The sequence below is a fragment of the Ornithodoros turicata genome, chromosome 6 (genome assembly GCF_037126465.1).
Source record: "Ornithodoros turicata isolate Travis chromosome 6, ASM3712646v1, whole genome shotgun sequence".
Lineage (NCBI taxonomy): Eukaryota > Metazoa > Arthropoda > Arachnida > Ixodida > Argasidae > Ornithodoros > Ornithodoros turicata.
This window is the reverse complement of record NC_088206.1, coordinates 37,534,025-37,558,126: the sequence shown is the minus strand read 5'-3', so window position 1 is coordinate 37,558,126 and position 24,102 is coordinate 37,534,025. Positions and strand designations below refer to the sequence as shown.

General features: G+C 45.9%; 1 protein-coding gene and 1 long non-coding RNA gene across 2 annotated transcripts; one reads left to right on the top strand and one right to left on the bottom strand.

The window, feature by feature from the left end:
* The first annotated feature begins 898 nt into the window (after positions 1-898).
* LOC135398497 (uncharacterized) lies at positions 899-5,065 on the top strand. Its single transcript, XM_064629898.1, has 3 exons — positions 899-961; positions 2,154-3,744; positions 4,342-5,065. The coding sequence occupies exons 1-2, from the start codon at positions 899-901 to the stop codon at positions 3,540-3,542; spliced, it is 1,452 nt and encodes a 483-aa protein (XP_064485968.1). The 3' UTR covers positions 3,543-3,744; positions 4,342-5,065.
* A 17,734-nt stretch (positions 5,066-22,799) lies between these two features.
* On the bottom strand, positions 22,800-23,899 carry LOC135397861 (uncharacterized). The gene is made up of 3 exons (XR_010423812.1): positions 23,453-23,899; positions 23,134-23,166; positions 22,800-22,854 (listed from the first exon to the last, which is right to left on the bottom strand). It is a non-coding gene; the product is annotated as an uncharacterized LOC135397861 (long non-coding RNA).
* Positions 23,900-24,102: the final 203 nt, after the last annotated feature.

Genomic DNA, 24,102 nt, shown 5'->3' with positions numbered 1-24,102 from the left:
TGACATCGCATTTATTCACTCGAACATTATACTTTATGCAGATGACGTATCTTTACTAGTGACTGGGAAACCACTTAAAGGCATAACTCAGGACGCTAATGATACATTGAGCTCCATCGCCCATTGGGCGTCTTAGCCACCTTATTTGCGCCACGAGGATCAAGTATTGCCTCAACCCCTGACCTCTTCATTGGAAATTCAGAGATAAACTTTACTGAGAGTGTCAAGATCGTGGGTGTCATGTTTGATTGCAATATACTATGGCACAAACACATTTCATTTGTGGCATCTCAGATCAGCAAAGCTCTTGGTCTACTTCAGAGACATAAGTACTTCCTACCCACTTGGAGTAAGCAGCTGATTTACCAGAGTCTGACCCAGTCCCAACTTAACTAGTGCAGCCTTGTATAGGGATCCGCATCCAAAATGTCTCTTTTGTGGTTATTCCTGCTACAGAAAAGAGCCATGCGAATTACTGAAGGAGCGCCCTACTACGCTACAACCACTCAGCTGTTCAGAAAACATGGCATTTTACTTGTCTACCGTCAATACGCCTATCGTCTTGCAACATCATACAAACAATCTTTAAATGACCATACTGATTTTCTCAGGCTAACGGATCCACAAGAAAGTACAAAAGCATATATATTCCGCAACCCCGATGCTTACCTTGTTCCTTTTTCCTGGACCGACGATGGTTTACAAAGATTGTGGGTTGCAGTCAATATTGACTTCATAAAGACAACGTTTTGAAACATTAAGAAGGAAATAATTGATATTGTTGATATGTAGGGAGTGACTTTTTCGGGTTAAACCCGATTCCGCCTAGTTATTCCCTCCCGAACTGACTTATGACCAATTCAGGTTAAACACGATTGCTTCTCTAATTCCATTCACTATGAAACCCTCAAGTGACGTCTCCACTGAAGATGATGATCAAAGGTTGCCACGTCTAACACATGTAAGAATGGGTCACTTACATTCCCAGAAATACACCCATGTGTGTCAGCACTGTCTATGCCTTCGGGGATTAGCGCCGGACCACGTTACTGTTATAAAACGTACGGATGGACTGCACAAAGAACACCGGAGCGTACCTGTATCATATCTGTTTTTCTGTTATTTTTTTCATTCAAACTCAAGCTGATAGCTGTATGATTCTGCAAGCTTATAAACTTGAGCTGTTCGGTCTTTTGTATCTGCTTCGTGCACGACGCTCAGCTTTTTTTTTTTTTTTTTAATATAATGAATTTCGTCCATCAGCTCGTCTGCGTCTACGCCATTCTGTCGTAGACGTAGATCCATGCGTAGACCTATGTCTGGGACTGCATAGTACTATGTGAAAATCATGAGTAATGTGGATTACGCATTCCTTTATTTTTTTTAAATTCTTAGTTACATATTCTACAGATATAGGTGGAACAAATTCCTAGGCAGCGAGTGTGTGGGAAGCATACGAGAAGTATGAGACGTCACGAGCGCATGTAAATCCCAAAATGATCAGACCTGTGCAGGATCCACCGGGAGTCATTGCAATTGGTCATTGTATTATAGAAGTTGTATTGCACTCGAGACATGTCTCTCGTTAAGTTAGTGCCTCAAAGTCAATAATCTCAGCCACAAAGACATTCAAATTTTTGTTCTGATGACTGTTCTGATCTGACTCCCATATTATTCTCTTTCGAAACAGTCACGGATATGTGATAAGTGGTAGCATGGTTTCGAGTAAGCAAGGAGGGAATGTAACGCTCATAAAAAGACCCAACTATACTGGCTACTGACAAGTATGCATAGTGCTCGCTCCGTTAATTTTATCAATCATTACTCCACCGGCTCTCACACCTTCTTTGTAAACCCGAGTAAAACATTTGAAACCACAGATATCCAACTGTATGCATTCATGCTTTATTCTTCAGTTAGGTTTCGCTCAGAGCTAGTAGATCTACGGCACCTGGGGAGCACAAGCATTTTACTCATATTTCGAGCCTGTCCGATAATATTCCGCCATGCGCCAAAAACGCGCCGCTATTGACGGTTTCCCTTCTTCAGACTTGATGGGGATACAATCTCCGGTCTCTCTTGCCTTATAAAAATCGCAACACAGCTTGGCCATTTTGACACAGCACATACCGTGTGCGCGTGTGCGTGATCAGAGAACACGCTACCGACGCTACTTTGGAAAACTTAGCACTATCGCCACAAGTGGCGCTGACTGCCGTAATCAGGAGCGCCCTCTGGCCCAGCCCAACAACCCTATAACCTGCCTTGCTTTTGCGGATGACCTCGTCCTCATCGCGGACGACGCAGCCCACCTCCAAGACCTTCTGGATGTATGCTCTCGAACAGCTGAGAAAGAAGGCATGAAGTTTAGCCGTGAAAAAACAAATATTATGAAGATAGGAGATGACACGCCGGGACCGCGCTTCTTTCTCCAAAATGAAGAAGTGAAAGACACCACCTCCTACACATACCTGGGAATACAAATTGAAAGTAAAGAAGACTATCTGCTGGAACACGAACAGGACCTCCTCCGGAAGATGAACAAAAAGGAAGGACACTCGTGGCACTTAGCACGGCATTCGTTCAACCCATACGAAATTGGGCGACTACACTGGAAAACGACAGCCGTGCCCGCAGCAACGTACGCAAACGAAGCAATATCTTACAGTAAAACCACGATGGACCAATTGGAGAGACAACAAAGAGAGCTCGGAAGGTGGCTCCTACAGGGATCGTTCGCTACACCGAACCCCGCCATAGAAGGGGAACTGGGCTGGTCGACTTACTCTTTCAGAGAAGCCAGATCGAAGACCAACTTCCTGGGACGAGCAATCCACGGACCAGAGCAAGCGTACATCACTCGCGTATTCCGGTACCTCCGGTTCACCGGAGTAAAAATACATTGGATAAAGAAGATTAAACAAATCGACCGAGTTTACAGCATAGGAACGAAACGACACACCGCAACCAATCAAAAAGAGTGGACCAGGATAACCAGAAAGGAACTACACCAAACGGAAAGTCAGCGCTGGACCTCTTCCGTTGCAAGGAGAAAAAGCATGGCACGATACGGCGAAAACAAAACATCCCCTGCGCCGGAAAGGTTCTACTGGGGGGATAGAGCCAGTGGACTGTTATTTCAAGCACGGACAGGCTCTCTCCCAACAAGAAAGAGGATCAGCGAACTCTTCAGCTCGGACAATCCAGTATGCACACTCTGCGACACAGGTGAAGAGGAGGACCTGGAACATATCCTGCGATCCTGTCCAGCTCTCGAAAAGACAAGGAACCCAAACCACTACCCGACTAAGGTCCTTTTAGGCTTCCAAACAGGGGCGAATGAGGAGGACGAACCACAAATCGCGACCACTAAACGGCATCTTCTCGCGTGGGAAAAGGCAACACGTCTGCGAAAGGCCAATACAGACCGAATCTGGCAAGGCAACACAGACCTTCCAACTTCTCAAGACAGTGAAGACGCTGAAAGCGAAAAAGAGGATGCGGACGAGCCACCAGAGGGCCAACAACGTAGACGACGATGATCTAAAACCGGAGCCAACGCCAAAGCCACCACCACTGATCTCGATTGTAAAAGGCTGGATCGCGGATAGGGAGCGCGAGCGTGCGGCAACCGGCCGCCATCTTACTGTACCCAAAACAGTCGCTGCAGCGATCATGGCAACTTTTTCCAATTACGGTCGTACCAACCGTACCGGCAAGGATACAGGGCTGAAATTTCTACAGGTGAGCCATTCTTTATCAAGGAATAAATAGGCGTCCATTTTGTACATTTATTTGACAATTATGAAGTGTGTTTTTGCCCAAAACCAGCACTGGGTGCAAGTTGTTTGATCGCTCTTCCGAGGTTCAATCGAACACACTTGCATTTTACCCGGCGGCAAATACAGTTTCAGTGCATAATATGCTGGAGAGAACATGTTACACTACACTGATAGTGTTGTCATCAATATGTCCGAGCACTCGAGCGCTTTTCTGCATGCATTGCTAGCACGGTATACACGGTGTTCTCTACGGAAGCAAGTGCACAGTCATTTCTTTGAATCACTTTCGCGCACAAGTTCAGTATTACGACGTAATGAGACCAAGAGAGTCAATCTTTTTCATGTATTGGTATTGTTTTGTGCCTTGGTTTGATTTGTGACAAAGAATCCTACGTGACGTTGGTGTGGTGTGACTTATAGATACCGCCTTTGTGTCTGAGCTATGTTGTAAGCTTGTTGCGATAATAATAATTTTTATTAATAATTAATAATGTTAATAATAGTTTGTAGCTTCTTATGTTATTTGTAGCAGTGTTTCAAAAGTGGTCTCTCAATACAGGTTTCCTCACGGGGGCTACCCAGAGGATCGTCTGTGCAGTGTGATGCGATCGAGCATGCAGATAAGTATCATGTGTTCCTCATCTACGGGTTCCTACTTTACGGGGAGGAATCACCTCAGTGCACGCACTGTGATGAGCCACTCTCAATTTTGCCCATTCTCTCTACACCCAGCATTGTCTTGGTGATGAAGCTATAATTCTTTTTAAAACAGCGTTTAGACGTTGCAATTTCTAAAAGAAATCGGGATTGTAAACCCCGTTTTAAACTGATGTTTTAAACATTTATGCAATGCTTTTGCTAAACAACATATTTATTTTTAACTAGTTGCGTCCTAACCAGTGTTCTCTCCTTCAGAGCTGCCTCGACATACTCAAGAAATGGGTGCAAAACCTGAGCAGTGCCCACAAACTTCGATCACCGCAGCACCTCCAAAAAGTAAAAGCATATGTGTCACATGAGATTTTTAAAGGTATTCATAGTATATAATACCTTGTATTAACTGTTGTAGATCTAGCCCACCTCTACAGTATACACCCCCAGGAATTAAAACTTGTTGGGGTACTGTGATCATTGTTTCAGTTAATAGGCATGCACATATATGCTATAAGAAAATTATTTCTTGAGAATGCACTACTCTTGATCACATTCATGCAGCTGTAGGTTTACCTTCGGCCTCTTGGAACTCTCTGTAGTTGCCTTAGCTACAGGAGGAGTGTCCTCCAGCATGTCAACTACTTGCAAAAATATTGGCGTATTTAAGATTATGACACAATTTGAAGGATTTCAATTCAGGAAATTTGCAGTGGCAGGGCCTGCCACAGTGAAACTTACTGAATATTTTATGGTGTCGAAGTGGCGGTTCCTTCAAGGTAGGAATATCGTAGATGGGAGCGTGTCCGTCCTGTGTAGTTTTTCCCCCCCTTCGTTGCTCCTCAGACTCAAGGAGATGTTTCCGTTCAGTCGTATACACCAGCTCGCTTGTCTACTCTACTTATGTCCTTGAAATTAACAAAGTGTGGATTGCATTAAGTAATTTGTAATACACTGAACACATAGGCAGCAAAACAAAAATTTAAAATTCGGCATGTATGGAAATTGGGTGCAACAAATTTACATAGTCTACCTGTACATTGTTATTCCTGAGATATATATTGTCATTGCAGGGAGGTCACAAAACAATAAACGTATTGTTTTGTCACCTCCCTGCACATTCATTGTATCTTGAAATGCATATATGCAAGAATAAATGTTGAACTTGAAAAATATATATTCACTTTATTCACAGAGCATAACATCACTTATCTTCTTTACAAGAGCATATCGTGTTACATCTTTGTCATGCAGAATGCACAACCAAGAAAGCCATCTTCCACTAAACATCACATTTGACATGATTCAGTTGGTATCATTTCATAGACAGTGTACACCAGGGCTCCAGTTTCAAGCTCCAAATCGTCATGTTGCAGTTTGGAAACCGTATATTCGTAGTGCAAGAGGGCCCTCGCACATTAAAATGGAAGACGGGACTCCTATGAGAGAGACTCACGCTGAAGAAAAGTGTGCAAACTGCGGGAAGTGTCATAGAGGAGATCTTCAGATATCATGCCTGGTTTCACGGCAGTGCTACCCAGTGGCGTAGCCACGGGGGGGCTAGGGGGGGCTCGAGCCCCCCCTACCTGCCACGGACCGACCCACGGAAATCGTGCAAATCCGAGGAGAAAATAATATATGGGAGGTGACAGTGTGACGATCGCGAAAGTTCTTACAGTTCATGGCGTCTAAGCAGCACTCTTGAATGGTTTTCAAAGTATGAGCTCTTCAAAATCCTTCCAATCTCGTGACACCACCTCATTGGACATGACAGCCTATACACGTAATCGTATTGTGCACGTCCAAATCAACTATTTTCGTTCTGTTTTTGTGAACCGCATTTTGCGGCGTGCACGAGTATGTGTGTGTTGTCGCACCTAGGATCAGCGGGGGGGGGGGGGACGAGTTTTCGTATCGAGCCCCCCCTAGCTTGCAGGTCTGGCTACGCCACTGGTGCTACCACACTCCCTTTTAAATGACGATGATAATGATTGGAGTTTCAGATGTGCAGTTGCATTTTTTTGAAACGTGCTCCACATAACAAGCATGACAAAGTCAGCAGTGGATGGCTAGCCCCCGTCCCTACGCAGCTTTGTTCACGCTGCAGCTCTATTCAGCAAAAGCATGTGAGTACACGAGAAGGACATTCAATTTCACCTGCAAATAATCAGAGCAAATGAAGGAAGAAACAAACAAAAAAAGAAGTGCTGTACTTGGAAAGGAGATATGTCTTGTGTCTCAAGGAGGTGTTACCACTTACTAAGTAACTTGATTAAGTTTACGTACATCAATACCTAGATTAACTGGCCTAAGCGTGATAATTGCGTGAAGTAATTGTTTGTTTGAAGTAATTGTTTGTAAATTGTTTGTGAAGTAATTGTTTGTTTGGGATGCTTCGGTGTGTCCATATTGGCGAGGCATTACGTCGAACACACCACTGTCGTTCACTAAAAGACCCTTTCTTGCTTGATATAAATCACAACGCATACGCCTGTCTAAAACAACGGCTGTGATTCTACGGGGCGATTTCTTTCTACCATGCGGGTATATCCTTTCTGGGACCGTTCTTTGTGGAACAATTTTTGCCCACAACGCAGCACGGGAGATTATTACATGGTCGTTGTTAATCTCACATCGTTTCTTATTGAAATATTGGCTTGGAAACGTGCTGTAGTACAATCCCCAGCGCTGCACTGCAGTGACGGTCTAGTTTCGGAATGCAAAACATAACGTAATTAAGAATCGAACGGCAGGACACCTGTGAAACACTGTTAGGATACATCAGTATACTGGCACCTTACAAAATTGTGTGATGACAAACAACGATCAACGCCTGCAGCGCAATAAATACTCACAATCTCTGTTACCTCCCATTGTTTTCTATGGGCACACACAGCGCTTTAGGGCCTCCCAACATGGCGGCCCGAATGCGTGCCTCTCCCCCACGAGCCCCTCTCCCATGCGCGATCCAGCCTTTATACATAGAGATCAGTGGGGCAGAGCCGTTTCTGTGGATGGGGTGAGTGGGGCGCTGAGGGGAAGGCGGCGCGCGGGGGCTCCTGTCTCCACAGCTTTCCAATGGCACTGTATCAGATTCGTTGTTCGTTGAGGTGCAAGGAGCGGCGTCCGTTACGATTGGGCGAAAGTCACTGAAGCCCAAAAGCATGGCTTTATTCTCAGGTGTTTGAGGAGTTCCCCTCGGGTGTCCAGGCTGTTTAATGCGTCACATCGGAATAAGATATGGTCGATGTCTTCCTCCTCTTTGCCGCAGAGGAGGCACACAGGGTCTCCCTCTCCGAAGAGCTCAAAGATCCTCTTTTGGGTAAGGAGGGATCCTGTCCTTGCCTGAAAGAGCAGAGCGCTGTCCCTATCGCCTCTATACTCCGCTACTGGGGCCGGGATCTCCTTGCAAGCTGCGTAGTTGTCCAGGCTCTTTTTCTTCGCCAGTGACTCGCGCCAGAGTATCTGTTCTTTTGCTCGTACTTCCTTCTTTACCTTCCGAGACCATTCCTATTCGGACTTAGACAGGTGTCGCGTGGTGCCCGCGCTATAGGTTCTGTCCAGGGCGGCTATCCTTCGGACCCAGTTTGTCCTCACGCCGTGGTATCTTACGTGCCGGTGAATTCTGGTGGCATAGTTACGGTCTGGCAGGTGAGTCAGCCTGCCGAGGTACGTCAGCTTCGACCGAGCGTCGCGCTCCCCGAATGTCGACCAGCCCATCTCGCCCGTCACCGCTAGTCGAGCTGTCGCGAAATTGCCGCCAAGAACCCACCGGCCAAGCTCATACTGGTGTCTATCCAGAGCTTTCAGTGTTGGGGGCTGGTATACCAGCACGTCATTTGCGTGGGTGGCACCTGGGACGGCCACTGTCTTCCAGAGGATGCGTCCAACCGTGTACGGGTTATAGGAATTTCTGGCCAGGTTCCAGGTGTACCCTTTCAATCGATTTGACTTAAGTACTAAATTCCTCTCATGGGCGTCTGAGTATTGCGGTTCATTCGTGATCGTGACCCCGAGGTACTTGTACGAAGTGCACGTTACAACAGTCTTTTCTTGTAGTAGCAAGGTTGGTTGGTCAACAACGTTGAAACCCATCCATTGGGACTTCTCCTGACTGAATCGAAATCCATCCTCCCCGGCTACGGTTGTGCAGATGTCTAACAGCTCTTGCATGTTTCTTTCTGTGCTCGAGAGAAGTTCAGGATCAGGATCAGAGTCGCCTTATCCCTTTTGAATCAGGGCAGAGCTCGTGTAAGAGCTTCACAGGCGTAGAGACAGGAAAAGTCTCTGAAAAAAAGAAGAAAGAAACACTACAATATCGTCAACTTTCTCTTGACGCTTTTTGCCAGGCTTCCAGGTGGCGCTTTGTCTGCTCTATGCTCTGTGTCGAGTAGTCGCTGCCAAAGCCCAATAGCGAGGACATTGGTTCCGGTTTCGGTCTTGTTTGTTCCAGTGTCGGACAAGAGAATAGTATGTGTTGGAGGTCCTCGTCTTCCCCGGTGTTGCAGATGGTGCATTCCGCGCTGTCAGTGTGGAACAAATCGTGTATTCGTCGTCTAGTTAATAGGGATCCAGTCCGGGCTTGAAAAAGGAGTCCACTTCTGTGGTCGCCCCTATAGAACGTTTCTGGTGCTCGCTGATCTTTGTTTTCACTGTAGAAGTCCATGCTCTTCTTTTTACCCGTTGCGGTTCGCCACCTTTCTTCTTCTATCTTGTTCATTTCTTTGGTGATTATCCTTGCCCACTCTGTTTCGCTTTTGGCTTTCTGTCTTGTCGTTCCTTTGTTGTACATCCGGTCTATTTCGTTGATTCTTTTGATCCATGAGGTTTTAGTGCGTATGTACCGGATGTGGCGGAACATTCGTCCTATGTAGCTATCGTCGGGACTGTGTATGAGCCGGCCGAGATACCTGAGTTTTGATCGCGCGTCCCGGAATGCGAACGTCGACCACGCCATTTCCCCTTCGATGGCTGGATTTGGAGTTGCAAAGTTTCCTCTCAGCAACCACTTCCCCATCTCTCGCTGCTCCCGATCGAGGAGATCTATAGTTTTTTTCTGATAACAGACAGCCTCATTGGCATAGGTTGCCGTTGGAACAACTGTGGCTTTCCATAGTAGGCGTCCCACTGAGTACTGATTGTATGAATGTCTGGCTAGATGATATGCGTGCCTTTTTTTTTTTTGTGGGATTTTTGGAGTAGCCTACGCTCATGATCGATTAGGTAGTCCATATTGTTCCGGGTGGTTATTCCGAGGTATACGTATGCCTCCGTATGTTGGATTTCTTTGTCTTGTAGGTAAAATTTATTACCGGTCTTTGTTCCGAAGCCCATTCATTTGGTTTTTTCTGTACTGAACTTCATGCTGTCAGCGGTCGCTTTGGTGCTACATATGTCTAGGAGATATTGGAGGTCCTCGTTCGTTTCTGCGATGAGAATTATGTCGTCTGCGAATGCTAGAGCGGAAATATTTAAGTATTCGTCAGTGCCGTCTGTTTTCTTCGTGTTGAGACGCACGCCTTTTCCTGCCGCAGTGATTTCTTCGAGTAGATCGTTAATATAGATGTTGAACAGGATGGGTGACATTGGGCATCCCTGTCGCAGGCCCACGTCTTGCTTTATTCTTCCTGATCTGTATGGTCCTAGGTGATACGTGCTGTAGTTTTCCTTGTAGAGATTCCGGATAAGTGCTATTGTGGATTCCGACAGCTGTTTTGATCTCATTTTTTGGATAAGGAGCTCGTGTACAACGGTATCATATGCTTTTTCCAGATCTAAATATGCCATGAGCAGTTCTTTCTTTTGTTGTTGGTATAATTCTATTATCTGGGTGAGAATAAATATGTTGTCTCCAGTCCTCCTGTTTCGTCGAAATCCATTCTGTGCTTCGCTCAGATTGCAGTCAGCTTCGTCTTGTAGTCTTCTCGACATGATTCTGGAGAAAAGTTTGTATATATTGCTTTGAAGCGCTATGGGCCTATAGGAATTCAGATTTTCTTTAGGCCTATCGTTTCCCTTGAATAGGAGTCTAACATTAGCTTCCTTCCATGCTTCGGGTATGTGTTTGCTTTGCAATATTTCATTGAAACACTTGCATAAAGTCCCTATCGCCCCTGCTTTCAAGACTTTCAGAAATTCATTCGGGATACCGTCCGGACCAGTCGCCTTCCCGTTCAACAAGGTTTTATGTTTCTTTCCACTTCGCTTATTCCAATTTCAATTTCCGCAACCGTTCCTGTTGACCTATGTTCTGTTTGTTGTTGTGTTTCCGATCCACTTTGCGATTTTCGATCTCGCAGTATTTGTTGCTGTTTCCTGTAGTATGTCGTGAGGGAATCTTCGATGTCACCTTTCGCGTGTAACTCGGTGCCGTCTTCGGTGCGGATCTTGTAGGTCGGTTCTGTGCTCTCTTGACCAGTAATCCCGCGTATGAACCTCCACAGTTTTGACCCGGCTTTTTTGCCCCCTTCAAGTACCTCTGCTTCAACTTTCATGTGAAATGATCGAATTTTTTGCGCTATCAACTCTTTTACTTTCTGTCTCTGTCTTTGATACAGGGCCTCTTCTGTAGGATATTCCTTTGTTTTTACCGCCGTTCGTCGTTCTCTGTTGAGCTTTTGCCTCTCCTGGATTGCGGTTTTTACCTCTGTATCGAACCATGGTTTATCCTGTCTTATTTTATGTCTGCCGGTAGTTTTCGGTACTGCCTCCGCCGCCTTGGTTTCCAGTAGTGACACGAAAGCCTCATATGTGATGTCTGACATTTCCTGGAAGGCTTCTTCTAAGGCATCCGAAAATTTTTCCAAGGCCTGTTCGTCGTGTGTTTTCCAAAGCTGTTCTATTCTTTTCTTTCGCGTTCTCTTCGGTGTGGGTGCGATTTTCTTCTTCGATGTTATGGTCACTTTAAGTCGGTTGTGATCGCTGTCGCAGCTGAACGTGCCCTCCTCATCAATGTTGACATCTAGACTGTACGCCTTGTCCTGATAGAGGTTGTGGTTCACTAACGCATAGTCAATGGATGACGCTTGAGTGCCTCGCGACCACGTTTCCGACCCTGGCAACTAGGTTCCAGGTTGAGGATCGTCAGGCTGTTTTTTTCGGCTAGTGTCCTCATTGCTTGAGCAGTCTCTTTTCCATCCAATTCCAGACAGTGGCAGTTAAAATCTCCCATGATTACTATGTTCCTTCCCGCATGCCTCCTCTCGATTTCAAGTATGTCCCTTTGTAGACAGCTGTATAGTATATCGTCGTTCCACTGTTTTTCGTTACCGGTTGCCATGTATACTACGGCTACTGAGAAGGCGTTTCCAGTTGTTGTTTGGAGGTGCAACCATAGATGCTCTCGACACTCGTTTTTCCCCATTACTGTTACCGCCTGTCTGCGGTACATAAATCCCACTCCTCCTCCTTTCTTTTCTCCTTGTTTTCTGTTGTTTCCTACCCACTGCCAATCACTGTTGAGTTGTGGTGCTTCTTGGTTATCTCATGTTCAACAGGTGCCGCTTGCGTCGATTTCCGTCGTATGAATGTGTGTATGAGTGAGCAAAAAATGTAAGAGTGAAAGGAGTGAGAGTGAGTGGCTGGTTTGTCGTCCCTTCAGATGAAGCACCCTGAAAGTCGCTGGAAAGGCGTGTTAGCTTAGCCAACGCCTCCTCTAACTAGATGCCTGCCGAGGCGGCGCGAAGTCTCCCGCCTTACCCTTTCCCTCGTTTTCCTGGTGCGGAAGGCAGCGCCGCCGCGCGGCTGCCTTTCGCACCACCACGTAGCAGACGACAGACATCATAAGAAATGGAATCTAGTAGTTTTTGGTGTTAAGTCGACCTCCCTCCGATATTCAACACGTTGTGAGTGGCGAAATACTACTTTGTTCCCCTGTACCCACGTTTTTGCTCTGCCTCTTCCTGGAAACAAGGAATCAGTTGAAAGCAAAATGAAGTGCTGCTGCGCGCTGTTTTGCGCGTCGTCCGAGCGCAACAAACAAACAGGCGTGTCATTTCACGAGATCCCTGCGGATTTGAAACTCCGTGAAAAGTGGCTGACAGTGATTTCTAGAAAGGACTGGCAACCGTCCAGTTGCGCAGTTCTCTGCAGTCTTCACTTCCCCGAAAGTGACTTCCGGACCGATACGAAGAGGCGAATATTAAAACAAGGAGCTGTGCCCAGTATCTTTCCCCAATACCCCTCGTACATGCAGCCAGTCCAAAGGAAAGATCGTGACGATAGCAGCATCAGAAAAAGGAAACGTGAATCGTCGCTTGTCCCAGAAATGAATGAGCCGGTACCTATCCGGATCAGGTTAACAACGACTTCCGACTATGTGGCAGCGGAAATAAATGCAGAATGTAGCACCTCAATTGGTGAGGGCGAGGGAGCTCAGGAATCAGTGTCGCCAGGCCAGGCTGTGCCCGTGCAAGTTATGCGATCTTTCGGGACCCAGACATCATGGGCTCATTCGCCAGCTCTTTTAAGGGAAAGAAAAAAATTCCGTGAAAAAGAACGAGCCTGGAAATCACGGTATGAAAAACTTCTAGCGACGGTGGAGGCCTACAAAAAAGAACTTGAGCAGCTGAAGAAAGAATGCTACGTGGACAAGTTTCTTGCTGTCGCAAGGGATTCTGAACACGCCATAAAAGCAAAGCTTCTCATGGACCAAGCTGTAAACTACGGTGCCAAGCAACCCAAGTGGTCCGAAGCGACCATTCGACACTGTATAATCCTGCGCAACTTTTCAGCGAAGTCGTACGAATACATGAGGGCAGAAAACCTCTTTTCCCTTCCCTGCAGGAGTACACTTCAAAAGTACCTGGGCAGCTCTGCAGGCGAAATCGGCTTCAGCGACCTGGTGACGAAAAGACTGCGCACTGAGCTTGAATCCCTGGACACACCTGAGTCCAGAATGTGTAGCCTCGTCGTGGACGAAATGCACATAAAACAAAAACTTGAATATCACAAACAAAGGGACTCCTTTCTTGGGCATGTTGACATGAGCGAAGATCTTGAGCATCTTTTGCAAAAATCTGAAAAGGATCAGCTCGCCAACTCGCTCCTGTGTTTCTTGCTGTGTGGCCTCCACGCGAGGTTTAAGATCCCAGTGGGCTACTTTTTTACAAAGGGTTGCACTGGTGACTTGCTAGCAGAAACAGTGAGGCACGTCATTAAGAGGACAGAGGAGATAGGATATGACGTCGTGAGGCTTGTAACAGATAACCATAAGATCAATGTTGCAGCCATGGAGGTATTGTCAAAAGGGGAGCCCCGAACCCGGGTGCCACACCCTGCGGACCCCACGAGAAGTCTCATGCTTGCCTTCGACCAAAGCCACATAATGAAGAACATCCGTTCCCAGTTTTTGGCAAAGGACATGGGCGCCAATAAGGAAATTTCATCTGTGTACCTCAAGGAGTTGTACAAGATGCAAAAGGGGTCCACAGTAAAACCAGTGCGCTTCCTCACTAGGAAGCACATCTTCCCATCGAATATTGAGAAGATGAGCGTGAAAACCGCAATTCAAGTCTTTTCACCTCCAGTGACAGCAGCTTTGAGCTTTATGAAGGACCAAGCGGGGCATACTTGTGACTTACAGTTTGCGGACGCAGGCCCGACCATCGACTTTATGTCCACCGTGTACAGATGGTTTGGCATGATGGATGTGAGCAACTGTCAACAGCACATTCACCAGAACAATCCAGATTCAAGGCAGTTCTCCGATACTGAAGACCCAAGACTTCACTGGCTAGAAGCCGATTTCCTTGAATATTTGAAGGGCATCAAGGACGGCAGTCCGCAAGGACATTTTTTCAGCAAGGAGACCTACCACGCGCTTGTCTTCACGACGCTTTCCAACGTGCAATGCATACGGTTTCTCCTAAGCGAACGAGGTTTCCAGTTCGTTCTCACCCGCAAATTCTCCAGCGATCCAATTGAATCCCTGTTCGGCATACTCAGGCGCAGCGCGGGATGCAATGACATGCTCGACGTAAGAAGCGCGCTGTGCGGTCTGGAGAAAATGCTGAAAACTGGAATTGTGGCATCGTCCGAGAAGAGCAACGTTAGCAGTTCCACTCCATTTTGTTCGTCGCGGCCACTAATTAGAGCCCCTGACACAACTGCGTCAACGCCTGACAAGACCATCGTGATCGCACAACAAGTATTACGGGACCTGTGCGCGTCGTCGCGTCCGTTCGTGCCAAGCCCAGACATGGCAGCTCTTGCACTTGTTGGTGGATATATATCTCGTGTGGTGACCGAGAAAATCCCATGTGAGAACTGTGTTAATCTAGTTCTCAAAGCGAAGGGAAATTCTGTTCTGGACGGCATGATCAAGCATCAAGACAGAGGAGGGCTGTCCTACCCAACTCCAGAACTGATAAGGGTCCTCTATGCCCTCAAGAAATTTGTGGACGTTATTCTCTCTCATCCTGAGCGTCTGAAGAGGCCCCTCGAGACGTGTGTCAAAAACAGCATCCCGATACTCAAGGGCACTGCCACACTTCGGTGTACAATCGATGATGATGGGCACAGGCACACTCTCTTAGAGCTTATCTGCAGGAAATTCATGAAACCACTGCTTTCGAACCATGCGCTGGACATTACTGATAGAAACGCCGTGGCAAAATATTTTAACAGAAAACCGCTCTCCCGCAAAGTTTTGAAGCTCTAAATACGTCAGCTGCGCCAGCAAGACAGATGAATCGACAGGGACGGCGTCGCCTTCATGAAAAACGAAAGTGCATGTGGAAACGACGGCACGAGTGCCGACCGCTGGTGATGGAATGCTCTCGAGAGCCAAGTGTTCAGATGGATTGCGGAGCTGCTGCTTCGATGCTGATGTCGCAGCTGTGCTGAGCTTCTCGGCACGTCGCCCCAGGCCATGCCTCGGCCCGAGTCATCATTGATGCACATCCCGTTATCCGCGGTCGCGACACGCATCAACGATATCAGATGAAAAAATCGTCCATGGAACACTGCGCAGCCCTGTTCCTGTGATAACTGCAAATAAGGATGCGAGAACTCCAGGTACGAACAAACGTTTTTATATCAAATTTTTGCCAAATTGCGGCCGCGCGGAGCGTCGATTCATCTGCTCCCTCCCCTTTTCTCCCTTTATTACTGCTCAGTGTTCTGGTATTGAGGTGAGAATTTTGTCACACAGGGTCAGTTCTGGCTACTGTATCGATTGCAGCTCAAATTATAAAAAAGAAAGCACAGAAAACCCCCCAAAACTGCGCTTTTTCCGCGGTTGCACATAGAACCACATTGTCGGTGCGGTGCAGAAGGCTGCGCCATACCGCGGACAACTGCAGAAACAGGTGGCAGATGGCTTATAATGGAAGCGCGCTCGCCTCGGCAGGCATCTAGTTAGAGGAGGCGTTGGCTTAGCTCAATTGGTAGAGCCCTGGACCGGTAACCCAGAAGATGTGGGTTCGATCCCTACAGCTGGCTAACCTTTTCAATGACTTTCATCTTTCATCGTTGATTTCTTAGGCAATTTGAGGCTTTGTTTGTATCTGTCCCTTCTATGTTGTTCCAGCCTCAGAACATCAGTTTATCTCATGTTCAACAGGTGCCGCTTGCGTCGATTTCCGTCGTATGAATGTGTGTATGAGTGAGCAAAAAATGTAAGAGTGAAAGGAGTGAGAGTGAGTGGCTGGTTTGTCGTCCCTTCAGATGACGCACCCCGAAAGTCGCTGGAAAGGCGTGTTAGCTTAGCTCAATTGGTAGAGCCCTGGACCGGTAATCCAGAAGATGTGGGTTCGATCCCTACAGCTGGCTAACCTTTTCAGTGACTTTCATCTTTCATCGTTGATTTCTTAGACAATTTGAGGCTTTGTTTGTATCTGTCCTTTCTATGTTGTTCCAGCCTCAGAACATCAGTTTATCTCATGTTCACCCTTGTGGTGCCTGCCCTGATACAAAAGGGATTAGGCGAACCTGAACCTGAGCGTGTCACTCTGAGGAAGGAATGCGCTGGAGGGTGTTCCGTAAACTTTCGGCCAGCACTGTACATACACCTGGTATTTCCATGTGTAAGATAATACAAATTTGTTAGAAATGTGCATTTGCGGTATTCCTGTCTGCTCATTTCGTTCCACTGTGTTTGTGTTACGCTTGTTTTTGTTGTTATTCCCCGTGAAAATGTCGCACTGCCTGCTGTAGGTGGAAGGCAATATAACAATCGTTAATACGACATCCCCACTTTATGGCCGTTTTTCTGGGGAACCGTTTCCTCCCAATGGCCTCCGCGGTAACACTTATTCGTTAATATGACATTTCGTTTATATGACAGTGACCGGTATTTTCCGCACAACTAGGGGCGAACACGTGTGCTTTACCCTCGTCACTATAACCGTTGGTCACTGAACTGCGGTTCTCCTGACCTATAGCGGCCAAAACGCAGCCCCGCTTTCGGTGTCTCTCATGATGCCCCTCTGACGTGCTTAAAGGAGCAGTGTCCTTGGTGTCATAGTCACAGTGACCTGCTGCAGTCGAACGGCATTCGTCGACCATGTCTGAGAAAAAGTGCAAACGAACAGACTGGACAGCTGACTGCTGGAATGAGGACGCGGATATGCATCGGATTCAAGGAGCGACCATGCATGCATACATACATTAAATCCATACATTATTTTAAAATGCCTCATTATTCATATCCTGTTACCAGCTTGCGTAATTTTCTACGTTTCGAAGCTGTACGGTACGATCATGGTACGACTCTTAACACGTGGTGTTCGTTAATATGACAATTCCGCGGGAACGGCCATAGTTATATTAACGAGTTTCGACTGTAACCAAATTGAAACAGTAAGTTTCCCCACAAGGGAAGCCTCATGAACAATGAGAAAGGCTATGCTACAGAGAGTCGAACTCAAAATGTTTTCGGTTCGGTTCGGGTTCGGCCATAATGGTTCAGTTCCGGTTTAGCTCCTGAAGGCAACTAGAGCGGTTCAAACCGGTTAATTCTAAATGGTTCGGTTCATGGACCGGTTCAATAATATGAACTTGCCTCCATCGGAATGAGCCGCGGTACGTCTGTTGCGCGATTTTTAGGATTTGATTTTTTGGGTGGTGTCACCTGGAAGCAGTCTCGTGTGGGAGACGAGGAACGTGCACTATTAAATAAGATGTTCTCCTCCCACCACAATCAGAGTTAACTGCCATTCTGAATTGTATCATTATTTCATGTGAGAAGTTGAGAACGGGTTGCTCGATTGATACATTATTTGATACTTTGCATAGATTTTAAGTGTAAGTGAAAAACGTATGCCCTGCTTTGGTAGGAAATTGCAAATATAACTTTGATCACTCCAATTTGCGCTAGCACCCCTATAACTAACTTCCATCGTACATAGTGATTGGTCCTGAGCGTACTAAACGGTGATGCCCTGTGCATGAACCAACGAATGGCAAAGACCACCACCATCACCTGTGAATGTCGTAGAAGGCGCCGTAGACTACGTTCTTCATGGTGGTCCGAGACTGGCAGACTGGTCCGAGCCAGTGTACGTACGTAGTAGACTTGTACGTAACTGAAATACCTTATCTTAAATACTTTTTGGAGCAACTTTGTATCCTACAAATACTTTTAAAGGTCACTATTTAATATCTTCACTTGAAATCTTCACCTCAGGTTTGCGCGGGGCCAATGTGCCTAAAGTGCATTCTGGTGAATGCTCGGGGTCTGAGAAGCCATGTGTCATAGCGAAAGTTTCCCTGCTCCTCTCATGCAACGGCTTCCCCAGGGTCTTTTATGAGTAAATAAATTGAATTGATTTATAGCGTCGTTGCGAGCAAGGAACGGCTACAAATGATAATGCTAATCGAAATCAACAGTTGAGTAAAATAGTATATGTAGTTTAAGCCCAGTAAACCACAAATATCCTTTAGACATCCAGAGGATGGTTCAGCTGGGACGTTTAATATGTCCAATGGATATCCAGATATATCCAGATTACGTTGAAAAGACGTACTATAGATGATCGAATGCTTGTCCAAATCACGTTGCTGGTACGTTGCAGAGATATCCAAGCTGGATGTTTTTCCCCTCTAATGGACATACATCCGAAGCACACATGGATATCCATCGGACGTTCTATATGACCACCACTGTACACTGTACATACCATGCGTCATACAGGAAATGTTTTTCATTTCACATGAACAGCAGCACAATTTTTCAACCTCTTGGTCGAAGCGAGGTAATAGTAATTCAACACAACACAGTTCTGAGTCACAATTTCTTTAAAGGTACTGTAAAGCAGCACCGATCAAATGTCATCTAGTGTGGCTATTCGATAGTCCAAGCCACTAGGACAAAAACTCTGCAAGTTTCATTCCAATCGACGGTGAGTTAATTAGAAAATTACAATTAAAGTTTACGGGCAACACTGTACTATGTATTCGAAATTAATCCGTACTTCTGACACATACGGCGGCAACCACATTGCATGCGTATAACACTGGGCCCGACAAACAATCCACCATAAAATCCGCCCCTGCAATCCACACAACGATCCACATCTGAGGATAAACGGATTAGCGAACTGAAATGAAATGCTGAGCCGTTGAAAAAAAATGTGTCAGACGTTCAAGAAGCCAGACAGCGTCGGGACTTGTTTGTTCACAGAGGTTCACAGAGAAAGTTTGGTCGTTCGAAAGAGGCCGCGAACAAAAGGAGCGCGCAGGCGCAGCAGAGAAGTAGGGAGAGCCCCCATCGAACAGCGGCCAGCACTGGGTTACTTCGCAAAAACAGGGGTTGACAGGTTAAACTGTTAACAGGGGTTTCAGAATGCATAGGTAAACAGGAAAACTGATAACATGGTTACTAAAATAACGAAGTTCGGATGTCATAGTGTGTAATACCAATTTTCAGTGTTGCCCGCTGTACGGGGGGGTTGTTTGACACCAGGCGTCGCACCGCTCCACTACGCCGCATCTTTCATGGCTAAATAAAAATATTTATAGCGTGTTGTCGGTCGTATGGTTCCGCATATGGTATTTAGAAGCAACAAAGAGTCTAGTCACATCACAGGCATATCATGCTTGTCTACTGCTTTACAGTACCTTTAATACACTGAGAACAAATACTTCCAATACAAATCTCACTGAAATTGTTGTAATGCAGTACACACCATTGTACCTTGGTACTTTCAGTATTATAGCATCACACGAGTTAAAATTTACAATCGCGACACAGTTGTCTGAAGTCGCATGTGAGTAGTTCCGCTACCCATGTTACCTTTGCTGTGGTTGAAAGTTATATAAAGCTAATATTGGTATTATACAGCGTCTACGCGCAGCACGGCATTTCAATAAGGATGAGATGCTGATTGGCTTCACCAGAGATGTCACAATTTATATAACTATGCAATGAACACAGAGTAAGGCAAATACCAAACGTGCGCACTTTACCACGCTACCGCCGTCGCTCCAATTAACTCACTTGTCACTGAACACAAAATATCAGAAGATGGGAAAGGCTACTCGTCCGTCAGTGATGGAAACCGAACCTGCGTGAAGAACCACGCGTGGTGTTTGGAATAAAAAAAAAAAAGAAGAAACAGAAGAAGGTGGAATTAAATGAGCATTGATCAATTCGTCACACGTAGAGAGGCATTATTGTGTCAGTTAAGGAAGAACTACAACGACGACCGATTAAAAATATATTGTTTAATACTGCGTTTTTTCGTTTGTTCGACGTTACACTCTGAACCCAGTGACGGATATGTGCCATCAGATCAACTGGCCACGGCCACTGGAAAGTAGCGATCGTTTCGAAGGGTTAAACGGACCCCCTAATACACGACACACTCTCGAGAACCGTAAGCAAAAAATAAAAAAATAAAAATGACTTAAAAGGACACTCGCATCGACCACAGATCGATTCCGAAACCACAGTGAAATGAGATTCCCCGTCCTTCCCTGACCATGACTCCGAAAGTCCCATTCCAATCGGCGGAATACTTTTTGCATAATTCGTGTGTAAGCGGCGCTACAGCAGACGACGGATGTGGTCGTCAAGCGGAACTCCCTGCTGAGAATCTTTAGCAGCGTCACAAGGAATCTGACCAATAAGAACGCGGCGAGCCAGAGGAGTCCCCGCTGCTTGCAGCTTGCATGAGCAAGGTCAGGGAGACGAAGGCGAAGGCACATACGGAGACGGCGGACTCGGAACGCGGAAGTGGCGAATCGTGCTTTTCAAATTCCTTTAGTAATGGCTCCCGTGACGAATATACATGTTTGATGACGGCCCATATTCGACGGATCCGCTTCTTCTGCAAGTCGCTGGTGATGTACGTGGCGCAGCTGCGTTAGCGCAACAGAACGAGCCTCAGGACCACTGCTTTAGGTACGTTCATGATCGGAGTGCTCAATACTTAATCCCGTGACATTCATACTACGACGCAGGAAACAACTCAAGTGTTTGTGCGTCGTCTGTGCTCCCCAGGAACCGGATGAGTACCTATATGCTGCGGTGCTGGTGAAGTGGCAGAGTTGTGCAATGACGGCAAAGTACAGTGCAAGAACGCATTACACTTTGTTCCCAGCTTTCTGTCTTAGGCCAGAACTTCTGGTGGTGTATCCACCGCAGTATTGCAGCGACGATCACAGTCTTCGCCTACTGTGCGCATGATAGGCACGTTGAGCAATCTTATTTTCATCGTTGTTTGCACACACGACGAATGCCCCATGAAAGTTACGAAGGCTCTAACCAACTGTGCAACTCAAGGGCCTGGTTAGAATTAGAATGACTGTCAGGAAATTACTGTGCTACGTGTTTAGAAAGTGCCCTTTCTTTTTACAGCTACGTCAGGTTCACGGCTTATTGTGTGTTTACAAGCTGAGTTCGGAGATTCCTTGGACCGAGAAACAGACGACAGATACCTGGTTGTGTCGTCCGCATGATTCGCAAACGTTTTTCCATCCCGGTCCTATCAGGACTATCATCTCTAGTGTGCCTCATTTCCTGTTCACACCTACACCATAATAGACTTGAGTAGTTTCCAATTGAGAAGTGTGAAACAGAATCTGCGTTACCACAGTAATCCCGAAGTGCAAAGGAATAGGCAGTAGCAATAAACTACCTGGCCATAAGTGACAATTATACTTTTAATGGTAGTGTAATTCTTCTTATCGTTGGCAGTATTATAGCCTGTGAGGGATATAACACGTCCAATAATTTCAGGTAACGTTTCATAACTCACTAATGGTACAATTACACCTCATTATCATAGTAAGTGATACATCTGTCTGGGAAGGTCCACAATTTGTCATTCCCACGGAAGATTGTTCTGCCTTGATACAGCAAAACAAATTTTGATACCTGCCATTGATCCAATTTTTTTAGTACCACTGTTTTGAAAACAGCTTTCAAGACTGTAACTTCAAAGATCCTTGGCAGAGCATTACCTCTTGTCTATGTATTATAATAATTATTATAATGACAGGCAGTATGTTACGCAAATGTGAATAAATCTTTGTGTTGACTGAGTGTTGTCCATTCAAGAGCCATTGCACAAGTCCACATCCAACTCTTCACGCACAGATATTTATTATTTGCTATGCACAGACAGTTATCAGCGTGCACCACACTGGCAATGTCCCTTGGGATCTGAAGCGGGGACTCACAAAAAAAAAAAAAGCTTCGTAGGTACTTCAATTGCAATAAAACGGTTGGACAGTAAATTGGGCGGTTTCATTATAACAGTGGTACACAGGAAAAAAACTCGGGGTATTTGGGAGGACCTGGATCGATCTCTGGGCACAACCAAGTGTAAAATTTTGGAAGAGTTATAGTACATCCTGAAATGACCCTCATGCCTCAGACCCCACTACTCGAATAATGCACCTCCCCTTTACAGTAAAAGGCTTCCTACTATCTACGGCATATCCTATCAAAGCTCACAGGACAGTAAATTTGGCCAATGCTTATGTGACAGTGCCTCGTAGAACATGCAGCTTTTCTGTTGAATTGACACTACATTTCTGGTAGCCCCTTTAATTTCTGGAGGTAGGTGCACCATTTTACATTTAACCAGCAGTAATGTATAGCATTGCAAAAAAGGAAACAAGGGTTTAATCTCAACATTGCATCAACATCATTCATCATCTCCCAATAACATTGTTGTTGTCAGCCTCTGCACAAAGACTTGGGTGGACCTGAAAAGAACCTTTTTTTTTTTCTTCTTTCAAGTTATTTTGTCTTGGCATGTAGCTGTGAGATGTCAGTAAAGCCATGAAGTCATTCTCTTTACTTCTTGAACTTGAAGAAAGCACTGTTCTGGAGGATCCTAATTTGTCAGAGGCGTCGTAAAGGCATTAGTATAAAAACCAGGTCCCTCAGCAAAATTGCCGTGCACACACGTACATAGTTTGATGCCGTTTCATGGATGGATGGGACTTGGATCAGCAGCACCTGGTCCTTCTATAACACAGAACGTCAAAAGTGCACCTCAAGTTGGCTACGACAACCGCAAAAACCGCCGCCCTACAGCTCACAAACAGCGAGATAAAAGGAAACTGGGAAGTGGTTTATGGCGCTTATGTTACGGACAGAGGTACTGCTTGTATATGGTGCCTGTTTCTAACACCAGCACACAAACTGCATCAGTTCTTCCTTTAAGTGATCGGGGTTCATAGTTTGCGAATTCTTCTGTGCCCAAAAATTGTAAACACATTATATGTATTTAAGTAATATACGTACCACTTGCGCTTGACCCTGTCGAGCTGCCTGCAGCTGTAATACACATGAAAACCAATCATGTCTACCACATTCCACAAAAGTCACAGGTTCAGTAACAGGGAAAGTTTCATGATAACGCGTCCGACAACGAGAAAAGCCAATCACGTTCATATAAATGACATCATGTTCTTTTACTTGTTTACTATATTTTATTTATCTAGTTATTAAACATAGGTTAGGGGATACCTTACGTTGTACCGATTTCGTCTTTTGCTGCTAAGTTACTCACGCGCAAGAGTGACAGATCTGATTGGGAAACTACATAGATATTGTGACTTACTGTCGAAGTTACTGGCTCGCTTTGTTCGTGGAACACTGTCGGAACGGCGTCAAGTTTCAATTCGTTCCTTTTTTGTGTCAATCCAAGTTGCACTTGCATGATGTTCTCATCCAGGTACATATTATCGGTGAAATGCGAGGAGCATACACGGACAGCATGAACACTCCTTGCTTCATCTGGATACCCGCTAGTGCACTAGTGATGTAGCTGCTTCCAACTTTCGCTTCGTCTGGGGTATGGCTGTAGCTGTATTCTAGGCGTGCCAAATCAAACATGGAGGTTTTCGAAGGAAGTTTTTCTGGAGTCAGGAACGCTGCGTCGGTTTCCAAACGACATCTCATGCGAAGGATGCAGGCGTAGAGATAGTATACGCGTCGCTAGAAAGTGTCACATGTGAATACGGGCGACGTGCCGGAAAAAAACAAAGCAGCCCCAGACTTGGCGGCAGACGACAGCGTCCTTCACAGCGGATTAGCCAGATTCCACCTTGCGTCACGCGATGTTGCTGGCGCTTTCGAGGATCAAAACGAAACCGGATCTTTTAAATTCGATTCCTCATCACCCGGTCAGTTTTGAAAGGAGAAAATTTGGCAAATAGCTCGGTGGTAGTGTACCGAACACATTGGTATGGGATTCGTAACCACGGTTCC

What these genes read in the sequence shown, in the direction of transcription:
- LOC135398497 (XM_064629898.1), top strand. Translation starts at nt 899, where the DNA reads ATGAAACCCTCAAGTGACGTCTCCACTGAAGATGATGATCAAAGGTTG. An exon ending in GGTTGCCACGTCTAACACAT is followed by an intron (nt 962 to 2,153) that starts GTAAGAATGGGT and finishes GTGCGTGATCAG; the next exon opens with AGAACACGCTACCGACGCTA.